Source organism: Prionailurus bengalensis, chromosome E1, assembly GCF_016509475.1.
Source record: "Prionailurus bengalensis isolate Pbe53 chromosome E1, Fcat_Pben_1.1_paternal_pri, whole genome shotgun sequence".
Classification (NCBI taxonomy): Eukaryota; Metazoa; Chordata; class Mammalia; order Carnivora; family Felidae; genus Prionailurus; species Prionailurus bengalensis.
The window spans coordinates 9,324,965-9,344,229 of NC_057347.1; the positions used below are offsets into that span (position 1 = coordinate 9,324,965).

General features: G+C 57.5%; 1 protein-coding gene across 1 annotated transcript; it reads right to left on the reverse strand.

The window, feature by feature from the left end:
- Nucleotides 1–40: 40 nt before the first annotated feature.
- TRPV2 (transient receptor potential cation channel subfamily V member 2) lies at nt 41–18,655 on the reverse strand. Its single transcript, XM_043583193.1, has 15 exons — nt 18,181–18,655; nt 16,128–16,445; nt 13,618–13,751; nt 12,127–12,420; nt 11,208–11,506; nt 9,266–9,439; nt 8,738–8,893; nt 8,032–8,127; nt 7,088–7,158; nt 6,441–6,606; nt 4,364–4,430; nt 3,915–4,252; nt 2,926–3,053; nt 2,082–2,161; nt 41–248 (listed from the first exon to the last, which is right to left on the reverse strand). The coding sequence occupies exons 2-15, from the start codon at nt 16,325–16,327 to the stop codon at nt 154–156; spliced, it is 2,298 nt and encodes a 765-aa protein (XP_043439128.1). The 5' UTR covers nt 16,328–16,445; nt 18,181–18,655; the 3' UTR covers nt 41–153.
- Between the last annotated feature and the right edge of the window lie 610 nt (nt 18,656–19,265).

A 19,265-nucleotide genomic window follows, 5' to 3' on the forward strand; every position in this document is an offset into this window, starting at 1 on the left:
AGGGCCCATTAACTCTGCTTAAATAATGCTTCCAGGAGAGTTAGTCATGAGAAAATATTTATTTATATTTGCCAGCGAAGTTCCCTGGAGCCCCAGAGCCAGCAGGTAGGGCTGGAGAGATTCCCTGGCTCTGTCCTGCATCTGGGCAGGACATCAGCAGGACTCCAGGAGCTGGAGGGGCAGGTGGTCATCCTCTGAGGTGGTGTCCTCCTCCAGTTGGACGGCCAGGACAGGCTTCTTCACGGTGCCTATAAAAGGATGAAGAGCCCTGTGGCTTGGGCCTGGGGCTGTGTCCCCAGGAGGCAGGCGCCAGGGAAGCAGGAGGAGGCCACAGCCATGAAACCACATCCACACGCTCTGTGTGCAGCAGGTGATCCCAAAGTCGCCAGCAACCCTTCTCCCTATGTACCCCCTCCTGCGGGCATTTACTGAACCCCTGCTTTGTGCCTGTCAGGGACTTCCTCCCAGGAGCTTAAAGTCCCTGGAGGTGACAGCCTTTTGTGTTAGAATCTGGAACACCTGGTGGGAAGAAGAACCGGAGGGAAGTGAGAAGTAGGTGTCCAGGGAGCTCAGGGGAGAGAAGAGAGACGCAACCTGTAAGCAAGGCAGATTTGGACACCCATAAGGGGCAGGAATGACACTTGGACAGAGAGAACAGGGAGCAGTGTGGGGGGACTGGCTGTCACATGGAGGGACAGAGGTGTGGGAAACGGGCTGGACTTCAGAGATGTGTCTTCCCCCTGGGGGGTGAGGCCTTCCAGACAGTGGGAGGCGTACCGGGCGGGCCTTGTGTAGTTTTTGACTGCATTGGGGGCTAAGCCTGGAGCAGGAAGACTTGCCTAAAGGAGAGGGTGCAGATGGAGCCTTGCAGTGGTGCAGAAGCTGAAGACACGAGGGCTGGGGGCAGAGGAGTGAGTGGCTGCCTGAGAGGTCCTGATAATACTCAGCACCAGGCTGAGAGGGACACTGAGCAGGTGTCCAGGCCTCCTGCCCAGGTGAGGAGAGGGAGGGCTGGCACACGCATTACCCGGAAGGGCCAACCCAAGGCCGTCCCTGTTGGGGATGTCCAGTTGGAAGTCCCAGCAGGCAGTGGGTATGGGATGCTTGGGGCAAGATGAAGGGCAAGGTGACTTTCAGAGTCTCGGCCTCGAGGTGATAGGGTGGCAGGACTCAGAGGAAGGGAGGCACGCAAAGAGCCAAGCAGGAAATCTGTCGGTTTGTGAGGGCCACGGTCAGGGCCCCAGGAGCCTGGGAAACCAGAGGCTGGAGGAGTGTCCCTACCCAGGGGTCAGAGGTGACACAGACGCTGTTGTGGGGAGGGGTCGCGCGCCACAGTCACAGACAAGTGGAGTCTGCTGGAAAGAGAACGAGAAAGAGGAGAGCCAACCGCAGACCCAAGTGGGAGCTACTGAAGATTCCAGAAAGGGCATGCTGTGGAGACAGCTAATCCTCGAAACGGGTCTCCAGGTGAGAGGAAGGAGCCAAGGCCAGTCTTGGTGGCAGGCAGCAGGGTGGAGACAGGAGGGGCCTCCACACACTTGAACGGACAGGACGTAGGCCGTGACTGGGGGGAAAGGCCTAGGAAGTGGCTTCTCCTCAGAGGGGCGGGGACCGGGGGCTTGGGTAGGGGGGCAAAGCCGGGGATCAGCAAGGCTGGCCCTGTAGACGGGGCAGAGCCAGTGGGGTTCAGAGAGATGCCCCCTGAGCTGTGGGATAGGTGGGGGGGGGGGCTCTCTAACTCGTTCCCCCACTGGGTCCCCAGGCTCAGCCCAGGCCTGGAAGGGTGCAGCTGAGTGGACCCGGCCAAGAGGAGGGCACGGGGAGGTGAGGGCAGGCAAACGTCCTCAGAGTGTCTCCCGGATGACCCCCTGAAAACAGGCCGGTGAGGAGGTGGGGCTGGAGAGAAAAGGAGGGAAGGGTTTTAAGGGGGACTGGGAAGTGGCCATGGAGGTGGTCCTGCCCCAGACTGTCCGTGGCTGTGTGGCCGAGCAGACAGAGACACGCACGCACACACACACACACACACACACACACGGACATCTCTCTCTCCAGAGCAGGGGCTCTGGTCCATGGCTACTCACCAGGGACGCCAGGCCCTGCTGGCTCCTCACACACTGTTGGCAGCGTCTGTTCCCACGCAGCCCAGTTCACTTCCTCCACCCTGAGGACAACAGAGCAGCCCTGAGGCTCTGGGAGGCCACCTGTGCAGCTTGCTTTGCCCCGGGAGCGGGGCCCAGGTAGACACGGGGACGGTCAGGAGAATGGGGTTTCTCCGCCCTTCTCGCTGGACACTGGGCCACCCGTCATCCCACCCGGGCCCCGTCCGGGTGGCCACCACCCCGCTGCCCCCTGGGCCACGTGTCTGCGTTGGCGGAAACGGGCATCTGTCCCTTCAGGCCGTTCACAGTCACCTGGGTTGTCCTGAATACCCAGAGAAGAGTTTAGATCCTGTGTGTCTTTGTGTTCCTGGGTTCTGGAGCCCTTTTGTGGCCGCTCCGCATGCCCAAGACCCTCCCCTCTCCCACGGAAGACTTTGTTTTCTGTGGAAGGGTCGTAGCCTCTGTGGTCGGGCTGGGGGAGTTGGGAGGGCAGAGCAGACCAGCCCGGGCAAGGCTAGTGTGCTGGAACCTGAGGGTCCCTCTGGCTTCTTGGCCTCCTGAGTGTTGCCCCATTTCAGGCCGGAAGGAGCAGGTCAGGGGAGGGAAGGGACAGGACCGGCTGGGATGGCAGACCGGCATCCCTGACCTCGCCTGTCCAGGGCGGAGTCCCCTGGTGCTCCTGGGCCCTGCCTTTCCCACCAGACCTGACTCCTGGTGGCTGTCCCCTGGCTTTTACGAGAGTCAGGCCGACCCGTGGTGTGCAGTCTCCGGGGATCACTGGGTCAGCAAGGCCCCCGGGCCACCCTCCCCTGCCTCCCTCACTCACCGGAAGCACCAGCGCTCATCAGGGCTGCCATCTGGCCTGGTGCCAACGGCCAGCTTCACGCCTGCCCGCCGCTTCTTCCTTCTGCACCACCAGTAGCCATTCTCCATCTCCAGGACAGAGATGGCTTTCTGGGGACAAAGGACACATCAGACGGTAGCCAGGAGGGTACTCCACAGCACTTTGTAGAACCCAAAGTCTGCTAAGCATGTGGGTTTGAATCCAGCGCCCGTGTCTTATTACCTGTGTGATGTTAGGCCCCCAACCCCTCTGAGTCTCAGTTTCCCCGCTTGCAGGTGGACGGGTGTTGGGAAGTCGGCACGTGGTGAGTGCCCAACGGTTACTTGCGTTGTCACCGATTCCAGAATTCCACACCAGCAGGTGCGGAATTTGATTTGCTCTACCCACACGTGTGCCTGCCCGCCGGCACACAAGTGAATTAGGTGGGGCACAGAACTTTGCCCATGAGGGCACGGCTCGGAGAAGCTAGGGGGCTTGGTCAAGGTCAGCAGTGAATCGGTGGGAGTCCAGCCTTCGGGGCAAGGCTTTCTGAGCACCAACTGCCCACCCTCAACCCTCCAGTCAAGAGGTAGCTATTGCTTCTTCCATGGAAGGCAGATGTCATATCAGCCCCCAGCTACAGGGCCCTCTGCTCCCCAGTCCCAGGATTGCACGTCCTGCCTGCCTCACCCACTAAAGCAACCCCATTGACTGTTTGATAAACACAGGACAGGAACTGCATGAGGGCAAGGTAGACACTCAAGAGATACTTGACAATGATAACCGTTAACCCTTTCAGCACCTACTACGTGCCAGGCACTGTCCCCAGGGCTTTAGATCTATAAGCCCATTCGATCCCCACAACAGCCCTAGGAAGGAAGGAATGGATCAGGGGGCCCAGCTCAGCTGGGTCCTGCGCACTCCTCACCCGGCCCAGAACTTGGGGAAAGGGAGGGGAGCGCCCCCCCGCCCGCCCCATCGCTCTGCAGTACCTGCAGCTTCCAGATGCTCCAGCTGTCGGTGGCGACACTGTTGACGGTCTCGCTCATGAGGGCGATGAGCATGTTGAGCAGCAGGATGTAGGTGAGCAGCACGTATGCCAGCAGCAGCAACAGCACGACGCCGCGGAAACGCAGCTGGTCTTGGAAGGCCAGCTCCCCCATGCCGATGGTGAACTTGAAGAGCTCCAAGGAGGCGTCCAGGATGCCACCGTATGGGGACGAGCTGCCCCCCTCGTCCTCCCGTCCCACCCCAGGCTGTGCTGCCTCCGTGACATTGGGGCCCGTGGGGACCCCGGAGTCCAGGGCTTCCCGGCTCAAGCTCACCAGGGCTGCAGGAGGGAGAAAGGGGGATCCTCAGCCTGGGGAGACCAGGGGGCAGCCTCGAGGGTGTACAGAGCGGGCAAGGAAGAGGCAGGGGCCAGAGGGGGGTGAGTCCTTACCTACAGCGAAGCCGAAAAGGAAGACTAAGTAGACCAGCAGGAAGCGGAGCAGGTCCCGCAGGATGACCTAGAACACACATACCAGGAGCCAGAGTGGGTGGCCGGCCCGTCGGGCATGACCTACAACCCCTGCCTCCGCCCTGAGTATGGGTTCCCCTGTACACACCATGCACACACACACACACACACACACACACAAATCTGTGCATCCCACAGTGAACAGACCGGTCTTTTAACATCACTTTCTTGCTTACAACCATCCAGGGTGAAAACATGAAGCACAGAATTACCCTATGATCCAGAAATCCCACGTCTGGGCAATAGACCCAAAAGAACTGAAAGCAGAGACCCAAACAGGTACTTGCACTCCCCTGTTCACAGCAGTGTTACAATAACCAACGCAAGCATCCATTGATGCGTAAAGGAATAAACAAAATGGGGTATATACACACGGTGAAATGTTACTCCGTCTTAAAAAGGAATGAGATTCTGAGACACGCTACAACATGGATGAAACGGGAGGACACTGTGCTGACTGAGCCTAGCCAGTCCTAAGAGGACACAAACTGTAGGATCCCACTTCTATGAGCTACCTAGAGGAGTCAAATTCATAGGGACAGAAGGAAGAATGGTGTTGGGGCGCCTGGGTGGCTCAGTTGGTTAAGCATCCGACTTTGTCTCAGGTCGTGATCTCACAGTTCATGGGTTCGAGCCCCACGGCGGGCTCTGTGCTGACAGCTTGGAGCCTGGAGCCTGCTTTGGATTCTGTCTCCTTCTCTCTTTGCCCCTCCCCCAATCATGCTCTGACTCTCTCTCTCTCTGTCAAAAAATGAATAAGCATTAAAAAAAAAAGAAAAAAAGAATGATGTTGCTAGGGGCTCAGGGAGGGGAGTGGGGAGTTCATGTTGAATAGGGGGACAGAGTTTCAACTCTGTAGATGGATGATACTTAATACTGTCCCCTAAAGGTAGGATAATATTATGAGGGTATTTAATATCACTAAACAGTACACTTAAAAATGATTAAGATGGGGGAGGCTGGGTGGCTCAGTCGCTTAAGCCTCCGACTCTTGGTTTTGGCTCAGGTCATGATCTCGTGGTTGGTGAGATCGAGCCCAGCATCGGGGTCCGTGCTGAGTGTGGGAACTGCTTGAGATTCTCTCTCTCCCTCTTCTCTGCCCCTCCCCCACTTGTGCTCATGCATGTGCACTCTCAAAAATAAAAATAAATTATCAAGATAGTACATTTTGTAATGTATATTTTGCCACAATTAAAAACATTTTTTTAAACCTCTGGGGCTTCCAGACCCCTCCCCATCCATGGACAACGAATCCCCAACTTCCTCCCTCCACTCACTCTCCCAGCCTCCTTGCTCTGTCCCAAGTGCTCCAAGCTTGTTCTGGCTCCTGGCCTTTGCCTCCGATGCTGCTTCTCTGAGTCTGCGCTGGCTAAGTCATTTTTCTGGTCTCATCCATCACCTCTTCAGAGAGGTCTCCCAGACCATCCCATCTAAAGCACCCGCTGCCCCAGTCATTCCCCAAGGCATCGGTCTATGTATTTCCTCCATAGCATTCAGCAACCTGTAATGTTCTCATCTATTTCTCTTCGTGTTTCCATTTCCCCTACCAGAATGTCAGATGCAGGAGAGTTGAGGACTTGTCTGTTTTGTTAGCAAACAAAGGAGCATATTCCAACACTTAGAACGGGACCTGGCCCACACCTCAACTTTTGTTGAATAAATAAATGAACGCAGACACACCCATAAGCCCAGGTGTCCCAGGACACAGGCACATAGATGAGCTTATGTGCATCGTCTCTGCTCCTTCGGTGTGCAAGGATGCACTAGCAAACACACAGATATGCTTGTGTTTGCTCAAACCCATGCAGAGAGCAGACCGCTGAAGGTAGGTGTGTGCACGCTGGTACTCCTGCTCTTGCTTGAGCTTGGGTTTGTGATGCACAGGCAGACATGCTCGTGTTCTCCTCTGCCCAGGAGGAGGGCGCCTGCCTGCTGAGGCCAAGAGGGTCCTGTCGGCACGGTGTCCAGCTTTGCCTGGTCACCGCTCCCCGTCTCTCACCTTCTGGATCATGACACTATAGATGCCCGTGTGTTGCAAGCCACGTGTGTAGTAAAGCAGGTTCAGCCAGCCCAGCACCAGCGAGGACACCAGCAGGGGCAGGTACCACTCGACGGCCAGGAAACGCAGCACCTGGGACACCACCGTGAGCAGGGCCTGAATCAGGCTGCGTGGGAACAGAGTTCGGGTCAGCTTGCAGGCCACCTGGCGAGCTCCCTCCGCCCCCACTTGCCCCCACTGGCCGGCACCGACCACCCCTGCCTCTCCCACCATCCATCCATCTAGATGGATGAGAAGTCCTCCATCTGCCTGGGACTGGACCCAGTCAGGGGTCATTTAATCCCTGTGGGCCTCAGGTCCCTCCCCTGTAAAACAGGGGTACTAGGAACAGCACCTGACTCATGGGGCATTTGTGCAGATTCAGTGAGCCACAACATGTAAAGGGTTCAGGCTCCGCTGGCACGTAGCTCTCAGGGCACGTAACTATCACGAGCACAAGGAGCCCCAGGGCAGACAGCCTGCACTTTGGTCCAGGCCCCAGGCGCTCCCCGGCTCCTATCCTCGCCTCTCCAGCCGGCCTGGCACCTGCTGCCACACCAGCCGCTCCCCGGGGCTGAGACAGGGGAAGGGAGTGAGGCCCCACGTACAAGAGGATTTCAAAGTAGCTGTCCAGGAACGAGATCCAGATGAACAGACGGCGTCTCCAGAAGTACCACAGCTGTGGGGGGAGGAGGGGGGGGAGGAGGGGGGAAGGAGAGGAGCAGGGGGTGGGGCGGAAATTTGCTGTCCAGGCCACAGAGCAGCCCTGCTGGGCTCCCCACTGCGTCCCCTGCCTGCCGGCCTGGCTTTGTGGAAGTCTGGCCGGGACCACCTCACAGGCTCAAACAGCATCTTGGACTTTTGCGGGGTGGGGACGGGGGCTCATGCTAGCTGAGAAAGCTGTGAAGCCTGTTTCCAAAAAGTGCGGCCACCCACAGACACCCGGACAATGCCAGGCGCCTCCTCGCTCCCTGTGGACCCAGGCGAAGAACTCACTCACTACTCAGGCCTAGGGGAAGAGCTCCTTTGCCTCTCCTCACCCTGGCCCCACGGGGACCCTCCTGTACTCCAGCCAACCTGGATCTGGTACCAAAGTCCCACCCACTCTGAGACAGGCTCCATGGCCCAGTGTCCAGCCTGTCTCCTGCACTTTCACCTGAAAAGGAGCCACCGGGGGAGTCGGGCTGAGCACACCTGCTCCAGCCTGTCTGTGCTCCCCCCCACCCCCAGGAGGAATGTGCCGGCCGAGGGACCTGGGGGTGGGGGGCTTCAGCCCCACTTTCCAGGGAGCAGAGCCGGCGTGGCGAGGAATCATGGGAGTCATTTGCCGCCCCTCAGAAACCCCAGAAAGCACAGCAGGGAGATACTGGCCCCAGAACCCAAGGCCCTCAGCTGCCCCGAGGCTGGTAGTGATGGGACAGTTCCCCGGAAATGAAGGGATTGTGGTTAACTCAGTCTAAGTCTCCTCCTAGGGGAATTCTAGTTTGTTTCTGGGAGCCACACGGAGTGCTGGGGTCATGGGGTGCGGAGGGGGGATGGGAGGAGCCTTCACCTGGCCCACGAGGAGGTAGACCCCCCCAAGCAGGATCAGGATGTGGCCCAGCAGCAGCATGGAGCCTCCAGTCGTCACTTTCAGGGAGAGGAAGGCCTGCGAAAGAGACACTCTGGTAGGACCTGGGACCCGAGTCCCCTCCCAACAGTGACGCTCCTCGCTGAGGGCCCATTCTGAGCATGAGCTGTTGGAGAAGCCACGCAGAGCAGCACAGGGAACATGGGCTCCCGGGCAGGCCCCCCCGCCCCCCAGATTCTAGCCTGTTGTAGAGGCACGCTGTATAGTGGTTGTGACGGTGGGTTCAGATCCCATCTCCCCCACTGACAGCCTGCGTGAGCCTGGATAAGTCACTTAACCTCTCTGTGCGTCCCTCCCGTCAACTGTAAACCGGGGATGCTAACAGTTCATCGTTCTCAGAGGGCTGCTCTAAGCATTAATTAAATAAGCTAACACATGTCACTCCCTGGAAATACTTTGTCACCTATGGTGAGCACCCAGCCCGTTTTAGCAGCGTGGTTATCATCTCTGCGTTGCTGGCTTCGGTACCCGCTAGCTGCGCGAGAGCTCGGGTGCGTCACAGTGTTATCAGGTGCAGGTGGGGGTTGGCAATCCCTGCCCTATCTTCTTCCGAGGCTGGTCCCAGGAGGCCTCCCTCCCCCAGCATGCGCCCCATCCCCTCCCCCCCCCCGCCCCCCACCTGCTGTACCTTCTCCAGGGCGGGCTGGTGGTAGGCAACAGCAGTGAAGAGGAACATGTACATCAAGTAACACAGGAAGTTGAAGAAGAATCTGGGGATTAGCAGATCCCATTTCGCCTGCAGCAGTTTGTTCAGCGGCTCCAAAACCACCATCCGGTGTCGGTGCTGGGGTGGGAGTGTGAGAGCTGCTACATACAGGGGTCCGCTCATGTCAGGCTCAACGCGAGGGCTGAGGGAAATGGGAGGGGGGGAGCCCCAAATGACCCCGCCCCACCGGCCTCTACCCCACCCTCATGGCTATGGGCTGGCGGAGCGCCGCATCCTCCAGTCCAGAGCAGGTGGCCACCGGGACCCCCGCATGCTCCCCATGGGCGTGGGACCCGTGTGTGTGGAATGAACATGGGCCCAGAGGCTGGGGTCGGGGCACGCAGCCACATCCCACCGGCACAGCCACAGGGCACGTCCAGGAGGCAGCCCTGAAGCATGGAGCTCTGCCAGGTCCCCTTTGCACCCCTCCCTGGGCCCCAGTGGGCTCACCGGGCTTCTGCAATGAAAGGCGATGATCTCCAGCACTGAGTTCTCCTCCCAGCTGTCCACAGAGGCCAGGTCATACAGCGACACCCAGACAGGCCCATAGCACCACTCGGTAAACTTCCGGGAAAGTGGCTGGCACGGCCCTGAGAACTCCCGCTGCAGGATGTGTCTGAAAATCTGCAGGGTGAGGCACGTGATCTTGGCCTGCGTGGCCACCTCCCAGCACTGACCAGGAGGCTGGGAGCTAGTCGGTACCCTGCAGACCTGCCCACCATCTACAAAGCTACAAGCAGACACCCGCAGGGGTGCCTGAGTGGCTCAGTCAGGTAAACTTCCGGCTCTTGGTTTCAGCTCAGGTCATGATCTCATGGTTCGTGAGTTCGAGCCCTGCACTGGGCTCTGCATTGACAGTGTATAGCCTGCTTGGGGTTCTCTCTCTCCCCTCTCTCTCTGTCCCTACTCCGCTTGTGCACTCTCTCTCTCTCAAAATAAATAAACTTAGGGGAGCCTGAGTGGCTCAGTCAGTTAAGTGGCTGACTACGGCTTAGGTCATAGTCTTGTGGTTTGTGGGTTCAAGCCCGGCATCAGGCTCTGTGCTGACAGTTTGGAGCCTGGAGCCTGCTTTGGATTTTATGTCTCCCTCTCTTTCTGCCCCTCCCCAGCTCATGCTCTGTCTCTCTCTCTTTCTCTCAAAAATAAATAAACACTAAGAAAAAATTTTTAGGAACACTTGGGTGACTCATTCAGTTAAGCATCTGACTTCAGCTCAGATCATGATCTCACGGTCTGTGGGTTCGAGCCCTGCATCGGGCTCTGTGCTGACAGCTCAGAGCCTGGAGCCTGCTTCAGATTCTGTGTCCCCCTCTCTCTCTGCCCCTCCCCAGGTTGTGCTCTATCTTGCTCTATCTCTCAAAAATAAATAAATGCTAGAAAAATATTAAAAAAATTTTTTTTAATTAAAAATAAAAAAAAGGGGGCGCCTGGGTGGCGCAGTCGGTTAAGCGCCCGACTTCAGCCGGGTCACGATCTCGCGGTCCGTGAGTTCGAGCCCCGTGTCAGGCTCTGGGCTGATGGCTCAGAGCCTGGAGCCTGTTTCCGATTCTGTGTCTCCCTCTCTCTCTGCCCCTCCCCCGTTCATGTTCTGTCTCTCTCTGTCCCAAAAATAAATAAACTTTGAAAAAAAAATTAAAAAAAAAAAAACAGATACACGCACACAGCCTGTACACACAGATCCTTGTGTGTATAAACTCTTCTCACACATCCTCACATGCTCAGCCACAGTGTAAATATTCTCATCGGCTCACATATGTTCAGACCTGCCAGTGAACCTGGCTCTTCCTTCCCCACTTCTGCCCTGAGGTCTCTTCCTTGGAGCCCCTACATGGCAGAGGGACCCCAGCCCAGAGGCCCTTGAGGCCCCTCGAGACCAGAGGTTCCCGGCCACACAGGTGTGTACCCTTCTGTGGTCAGAGCTCAGAGCTTCCACCAGACTAGAAAGCATCCCTAACTCAAACAGGTTAAGAAGCAGTTTGTTTTGGGGTGCCTGGCTGGCTCAGTCGGTGGAGCATGTGACTCGTGATCTCGGGATTGTGAGTTCAAGCCCCAACTTGGGTGTAAAGATTACTTAAAAAAAACGGGGGAGGGGGGGTGCTTAAGTGGCTCAGTTGGTTGAGCAGCCGACTCTTGAATTCAGCTCAGGTCATGATCCCAGGGTCATGGAATCAGCTCCAAGTTGGACTCCATGCTGAGCATGGAGACTGCTTAAGATTCTCTCTCTCTCTCTCTCTCTCTCTCTCTCTCTCTCTCTCTCTCTTTCAAAATAAATAAGCTTAAAAAAAAAAAAAGCAGAGAGACCAATGATCTAGAATGTTGCCCCAGGCTCTTTCTGCAGAAAAATCAAAGGGGGTCCTGTTGCTTCCTGGAAAGGTGGGGGCCAGGCACTCACCTCGATTTTGCCCTCCTTGGCGGCCAGCTTCAGGGGCGTGAGGCCCTGCAGGTTGGGGATGTCTTCGAGCTGCACTGTGGGGCAGAGGCGGGCGCCGGCTCGGAGAAGCCCATCGTACATGCGGATCACCAGCGCACTGTTCTCGGCCGAGTTATCTGCGATCATCACCAAGGCGTGCAGGGCAGTGTTGCCCAGTGAGTCGGCCGCCTGCAGGCTGGCAGGCTGATGCCGGTTCTCCAGGAGGTAGGTCACCACATCCCACTGCTTGGTGCACGCGGCCAGAGAGAGGGGCAGCTCGCCTGGGGGTCAAGAGGGACAGCTTGAGCCTCAGGCCTCCCAGCTTCCACCTGACTACGCCTCACATTCCCAGGACAGAACGCCGGGCCCCCTTTCAGAGAGTCAGGCCTCGGGACCCCAGGTCCGCCCAGGCCTGTGCTGAGAGGGAAGATGGTCCCAAGCCCCATTTAGGGCGGCTGTGCCTTTTCCTATGAACCCTGGTAAAGTCATTTCTGTCCAGCTCTTGACCCCAGGGAGAGGTGACCGAAGCTTTTTACCATCTAAAGGCTCAGAACAGAGGTCAGCCAACCAAGGTTCCCATCTCCTTGCCTCCTTCTCTTTTCTTCACCAGAGCCCAGCCCCACTGCCACCTGGCATCGACACCCCTTTAGACTTTCCCCCACACCGGTTCCGCCAGCCCATTCCCCTGTCCTGGTCTGGGAGCGGATGTGTGATGAGCTTCCTTGGCCAGACAAGGCTAAAACATCTCCTAAGACAAACTGCTTTTGCAGGCAGCCCAGTGACTAGAAGCACGAGCCCTTGGGGGTCAGACAGATCTGAGTTTAAGGGTCAGCTCTGCCACACATTTACCGTGCGACCTCGTCCCCTCTGCACCTCAGTTTACCCAAGAAAGGCTCCTCACCGAAGTAGAAGCAAGTCCCTTGGCTCTTCTTCTGGAAGAAGTGGCCACAGGCCCGGGCATGCACATTGGCCCCATTCTCCACCAAGAGCTTCACACACTGCAGGCTCCTCTTCTCGATGGCAATATGCAGGGCACTGTGGCCTCGGTAGTACTCATCCGTGCACTGGGCGTTGACCAGGGGCTGGGGATTGCCAGAGTCCCGGTCAATCTGCAGCAACGGCAGGATGCAGGCGTTGGCCCCATCCCGAAGGTTCAACACGGCCTTCATCAGGCACGTCTTACCCGTGGAGCCCTCTGTGGGAGAAGGGGAGGGGAAGGGGCACCAGGGTGCTCAGACCTGGAGTGGCCGGGCTGCCCACCAGCTCCAAAGCACCCCTTGGGAGGATAAAAAAAGATTGTCACACATGACCGGTGGAAACACAGCCATGCGATAGGGTATTAAGGCTCCAACCAACAAGTATTAAACTACAACAGGTATGGCTACCATTTCTGCCCTAGAAAATAGGTTTCTAGGACGTAATTTGTCCTGTGCGCAACGTTGTCTACAGAACACCGGGAGCAACATTCGTTAAACGGCTCCATCATTTGATAGCTCTCTCCTTAGGCAAGTCACTTGGCCTCTCTTGACCTCGGTTTTCCTGATTGTAAAATGGGAATGTTCCAGGGCTGTTATAAGGGTCAAATGGAATCACATACAAAATTCTTGGCACACAGAGGGCCTGGCACCCAGTACGTTGAGGTCAAAAACGACAACCAACCTAAATGGCCACCGTTGAGGAATAGTTAACTAAATCCTGGTAAATGTACGCAACAGAAAAGCTTTGCAGCTGTTAAAGTGACCGGGTTAGAAGTCTATGCACCCAAGTGTAAGTTGTCACAAATGGGTATATATGGCCCAACCCCTTATGTAAATATATACCTGATAGATTCAATGGTTTGAAAAGATATATCCCAAATCATGAACAGGGATCCAGGATGTCGTAACGTGTTTAACCTCACCTTATACATTTCATTATGGTCAGAATCTTCTGGAATGCACAAATGTTACTTTTCTGACATTGGGGCTGATTTTCTAATCAGGCCAAACCATAAAGATGTTTAGATTTGGGGCAAAAATAATGAGACTGTTATTTTAAGATGAAAGGAAAAGAAAAGAAAAGAAAAGAAAAAAGGAAAGACGAAAAGAAAAAGAAAAAAGGAAAGAAAAGAAAAAAGGAAAAGAAAAGAAAAAGACAAAAGATGCACTGTGAACCCATGAGTATCCATTTGGCCACCAAAGTGGGCTGAAGATGGCGGAGGTTGGCCAGGAGCCAGGGGGAGGGGAGGGAGCGGGAGGCACAGCCGTGACCTCAATGAGCTGCCCTCAGCTCTGTCGGCAGGGCCTCCCTGCAGCCATTTAGGCAGGAGGGCTGCTAAGAACAGTCACCCCTTGGCTCCTGACCACGGTCAAGGCCACCCAGTCAGCCGAGTCTCAGCACAGGGCAGGCCTACCTGTGTACTCTGAGTCGGTGAGGTACTTGCTGGTCCGGGACAGGTACTCTGCTAACCCAGCCAGATCCTCGGGGACGCCCCGGGCCACCACGCTGAAGAGCCGGTCACGGTCAAAGCGGTTTGGGTCTGGCTGGCTGTGGGGATGTGACTTGTGTCTGATGCTGTGGAAGAACCATGCTTCCCCCCACACCGAATGCCCCCCATCCCAGGGAGTCCTTCCAGGGCATCCTGTGAGCACTGGGCACCCTGCAGGCCCGAGAGCCCTCTGGGAGCCTTTCTGAGGGCCTCTGCCCAGTGCAGACCAAGGAGACCCCAAGTGCCCAGAGTCCTAGCAGGTGGAAGAGGGCCTGTCCAGGGCACTAGTCCCCAGCATCCCCACGACTCGAGATTTTTTTCCGCATCAGGCGCTTATCATTTGCCAGGTGGCTCGATGGTCTTAAAACAGGCTCGTTATCCCAGAGAGGATTTCAGCACAGGAACCTGTCATGCTCTTGAGCGGGAGTCCAGGTGGGGATGGGACCACAGGAGGTACCCACAGACTGTTAGGGGCTGTATGCCCTGCCGGGCTAGACAAAGGAATCAAGAAAAGGCCTCATCCTCTCAGAAACCAGCTCTAGAGGCGCCGGGGAGGCTCAGTCCATTAAGTGTCAACACTCGATTTCACGGTTCAGGTCATGATTTCCCAGGTTGGTGAGTTCGAGTCAGGCTCTGCAGCAGAGCTTCCTTGGATTCTCTCTCTCTCCCTCTCTCTCTGCCCCTCCCCTGCTCACACACTTCCTCTCTCTCAAAATAAATAACCCCCCAAAAAGTTAAATAAATACATAAATAAATAAGAGAACCCCCCCCCCCCGATCCTCTCAGAAACCATCTCGAGACTGATAACGGTGTGGTTGCACCTTTAACCCTCACTTCAGCCCTGGGGATCAGCGATCTCTATTTTCTCCATTAGACGAACAAAGAGGTAAAGTAACTCGTCCAAAGCCACATGCGCAGGACTGGGGCTCACCTAGGGGAAGTCGTCTAACTAACTCCAGACCCTGACTCCTAATCCCCAGAAAAATTCTAGGCTGGGCAGACAGAAGTTTCTCAGAGACACAGGGGCCTAGCGCTGAAACCTATCAGATGCTCACCAGAGTTTTACTGAGAAACCACACTTCTGGGAAAGGCCCCAGAAAAGGTCTGGTAGTCCCTCAGCATCTAGCAGTTTCTGGTGACAGGGGAGGGAGGGGAAGGAGTGTGGGGTTCCCCTCCTGGGCCTGACGCTATTTACAGAGGCCAGCCTGCCCCTGGGGCTTCTGGAACCGTCACCAGTGGATATAAAGGGACAAAAAGAGGTGGGAGACCATTGGAAGCTCTGGCGACCCTCAGGTCCCAGCTTCACCAAGGAAGGGTTAGTGACTCTCTAATGAGCAGGGGACTGTTGGGCTCAGTCATGTGTTAAGCTGTGGCTGTGTGACTGATAGAGCCAGGCCCTGCCTCCCCCACACCAGTTAGTCGCGCATCTGCCTGGCCTGGCCAGACATACCATCATCTGCCTAGCAGACCACGTGGCCGCGACATGCCCGAGAGGACTCTGTGGCTGACTGGGGAGCCCTATGGGCAGTCTGGCCGGAGGAAGGGGCCATTTGGACAAAATACTTCCCGCCACCGGGTGGCATCACAGTCTTGGGGCAGGGAAACCCAACAAGAGCACAGACTGAGGCACTGAGGGGCATCGAGGGACCTATTCTGCCTGCCAGGGGGACTACTCAGCTCCCAGAAGCCTCACCCGCAGCCTCCCCTGCCCGGCTCTGAATCTGACCGAGGAGGCCTTCCGACGCAGACGACACAGGGGCTCTGGGCTGGGAGCCAAGGCTGGTGCCACGTCTCAGACACGAGGAGAGAGGAAGGGGCTTTCCTGGCAGAGTCCCGCCTCACCCACGAGGATTCTCCAGCCTCGCACATCAGACCTCACGCTGAGGGGGGATGCCAGGCGAGCCCCCCACGCACCCAAAAGCTGGGAAGTCATATACCCCCGGCAAAAGTGGGCTCGCACTGTCTGAACTGGTACTGATCACAGGAGGCTCAAAGTGAAGCAGACTCCTAGCAGAAGCCCCCCACCGAGTCCCCTGGGCAACAGGTCCAGCCCTCGAGCAGAAGAGCAGAACCCAGGAGCACCCAGGACACTGCCAGATGTCCCTGACTCTCAACTTGGACCGGAGTGTGGATCACGCTAGCATCCCCGCAGGGACTGTGACGCACAAGGGTCAGGGCACACACAAGGGGTTACAAGGGTCTGTTGAGTACTTCCAGACGGAAGAGCATGTCCCTGTGAAGAAGAACAGGACCTCAGAAGGCAGAAGGCCAGGAATGAGGAAGGTTCCAGAGGGATCAACCCCAGAGAGCAGAGCAGGGTTATGCCTGTCAGGCCCAGGAGCCATCACAGCCAGACTGAGGACCTCCCTCCACCCCTCGCCATCAAGTCTGACTCAGGGTGCTCCCCTGGGCCCCACCCCCATTTGCTGCCTCACCTGACACCTGTTCCTTTGCGGTAGTTGAGGTTCACTTTGATCTGAGGGGGGCAGTTCCGGTCTTCGCTCTGGAATGGTGACTCCATGGGGGGCGGCCCGTCCCCAAGGCCCAGCTTTCCTTTGTCCGCCTCAGTGCCATCTTCTTGGCCTCCGTCTGATGTCTGGAGCCTGAAAGTGGGAGAGCTGGAGGGCGAGGCCATCCCAAGGGGAGGAGGCTGCTCTGTCTGGCTCAAACCTCAGTGGAGACCGAGTTGTCAGAGGCTCCTCCTTCCCTCCTTCTTCCCAGTCCTGGGTTGGGGTAAGAGGTCTGGCTGGGGCCTGCAAAAAGAGAAGTTTAGGGGGCACTTGGGTGGCTCAGTCAGTTAAGCAGCCGACTCTTGATTTCAGTTCAGGTCATGGTCTCACAGTTCGTGAGTTTGAGCCCCACATCGGGTTCTGTGCTGACAGTGTGGAACCTGCTTGGGATTCTCTGTCTCCCTCTCTCTCTGCCCCTTCCCCACTCGTGCTTGCTCTATTTCTCTCTCTCTCTCTCAAAAAAAAAAAAAACATTAAAAAAAGAGAGAGAGAGAGAAGTTTAGATAGAAGCTGAGTACAAGTAGACCCACCCACCGAGTCAGACCGTCGGGAGGGGGAGGAAGGCCAGGGTGAGGAGAGGGAGGGAGGTTTCCGGTGTGAGGATGGAATGGGGAAGAACAGGGACCCAGTGGGTCCGCCTACCGACGTAGTCCCACGGGAAGGGTTGAGACTGTCCCTGACTTTCCCTCCCTCTGATATCTGAGAGGCCACAGCCCCTGGTCCGGGGAAACAAACGTTTGGGGTCACAGCACAAACACAGCATTTCTCTACATAACATCTTGCCCACTGGCCAATCTTCGCAACAGATAAGAGTGCGGCTGTAGGCACCAGAGGCGGGTCATCGAACCTCTTGCCACAGGACGGGAGCATTCTGGGAGAGGCGGTTGGAAAACCGCTGGTCTCTCAGACCTCTCGTTTTGCTACCAGGACAACTAAGGCTCAGAAAGGGGAAGTGACTTCCCCAAGGTCGTCAGCTGTTGGCAGGGCCTGGTCTAAAACCACAGCACGCTACCATGATGTCCTTCTTCAGTTCTCCAAATCTTTCAGGGCCCATCTGTGTTTTCAGTCTGACTCATCTCTGAGGGCATTGAATGCCACCTCTCTGTGCTTTAGGGTCTCTGGGGGCTACAGAGTGGGGAGGGAGCCCCCTGGCTGGCTGCCCAAACTCCCTCTGACAGTCCCACCTCTCGGGCCCTAAGTGGGGCTCTGGGCCCTGACACCTCTTCGTGGGAGAATGGAAAACCACAGCCTCCATCACATGGCAAGGGGTGGGGCCCCAGTTGGGGGCAGGGGGAAGGCCCCGGAGCCCCCTAGTGGGTAGAAGCAGAAAGAAGGAAGACAGAGTCAGCGATGGGTGGGGAGACAGCAGGGTGGGAGAAGGGGACAGGGAGCAGAAACAAGGGCGAGAAGATGAGAGGCTGGATGGTGACAGGGCTTGGGCTGGGCCCTGTCCAGCTTCAGGCTCCCACAGCCCTCAGGGACCTGGGGTTGGGGGGCATTTTCCCACAGAAGCAAGAGAGGCGGGGACCTGGCTAGCTGACTCAACATGTTGACTTGTTTGTTTTAGGTTTTTTACTTCAACATGACCCACCATCTATCCAGAAAGATGGACAGCCACTCTGGGGCGTCCTTCCCAAGCCGCACACCGTTTAGCCTGGCTTATGTCCCTAACCATCCCCCCGACCCCCGATCTGCCTCCCCGGCTGCCCCCTAGCCCACCGTTCCCAAGCCTCAGCAGCAACAGCTACCTGTCGGGCCCCTGCCGCCTGTCCTGCAGCCCTTACCCGCCCCGGCAGGGAGGAAGGGGTCTGGCAGTCCAGGTAGAGGCGGGAGCCCCTTGAAGACCCTCACTCGGGGCTAGAGAAGCAGGCAGCCTCCCCCCACCCCCCCACTCCGGCTTCCCCGCCCGGATCGGTCGCTGTCAGGCTCCAGGCACCTTCCCCCCTCCCCAATGTGCCCCGATCGCCCACCGACTTACCCCGCGGGCCGAGGCCAGGGCGTGGCGGCCGGGGCTGCGGACCCGCCGGGATCCCGTGCCTCCGGGGCGGCGGGGGCTGCGGGAGGAAGTGAGGCAGGGAGGGCGGCGGGCGTTGACAGCCGGGAGCCGCAGAACCTCCCCAAGCCTGCTCTGAGCTCCGCCAGGGACTGCGGTCTCGGGGTGTTGCGCACCCTCAGCCCACCCGGCCTGCAGGCATGGTGGGGAGTGGGGTTAAGTCTCCCGGGTCAGGACGGGCTGGCCATCCGCGAGTGACCGGCTGGACCACTGGCCACACCCTGCTGTCGGGGAGACACGCCCCGCCTCCCCACCCCCACTGTGTCTAGCTGGGGATGGCCCAGGTGGGGGGGTGGGGTGGCAAGCAGAGGCAACCCTCGGGTGCTGGGGCCTTACCGCAGGTGGGAGCTGGCACGGAGTGGGGGTCCTTGCCCCGCTGTGCCGACCTCTGCCTCCTCCCCTTCCCCACCACATGCCTTCTCAGGCTGGGAACTGGTTGACCCGTCCCAGGGCAGACGGGGCTAATGTGGACGGACCCCGGGGAGAGGACAGACCCAGCCCAGCTCATGACTCTGGGAATGCACGCCACCCGACCAACTAGGAATCTGAGGGGATTTTCCCACCTTTCTCGGGCTTTCCTCCTGCCCCCCCCTAGCAGGGGGCCCTGTCAGCTCCACACCCCTTAGCGAAAGACGCTTCCAGCACCTACCAGCAGGGGGGGACAGGGAGGCCTCCAGGCACTGCAGAGATGAGAACTCCCTGCCCCCAGCTGGGTACGGATTCCGCACTGGGGCTTGAAGTCACGGTCGCCCTCCAAGTAGCCCTGGGACACCTTCCTCTCCCGAGCTCCCTAACACCCAGTCCCTGCCCCAAACCTACCAAATTGTCTCCATCTCTGTCCGGTCGAAACCACTATCATCTCTCCCCTGGGAGACTGGAGGCACCTACAAACGGGTCTCCCTGCTTCACTCCAACTCCACCCCTCACCCTCATAATCCATTCCCCGTGCAGCAACTGGAAGGATCTTTCGAAAATGAAACCCAGATCACCCCCAGTCCCCACTTAACCCC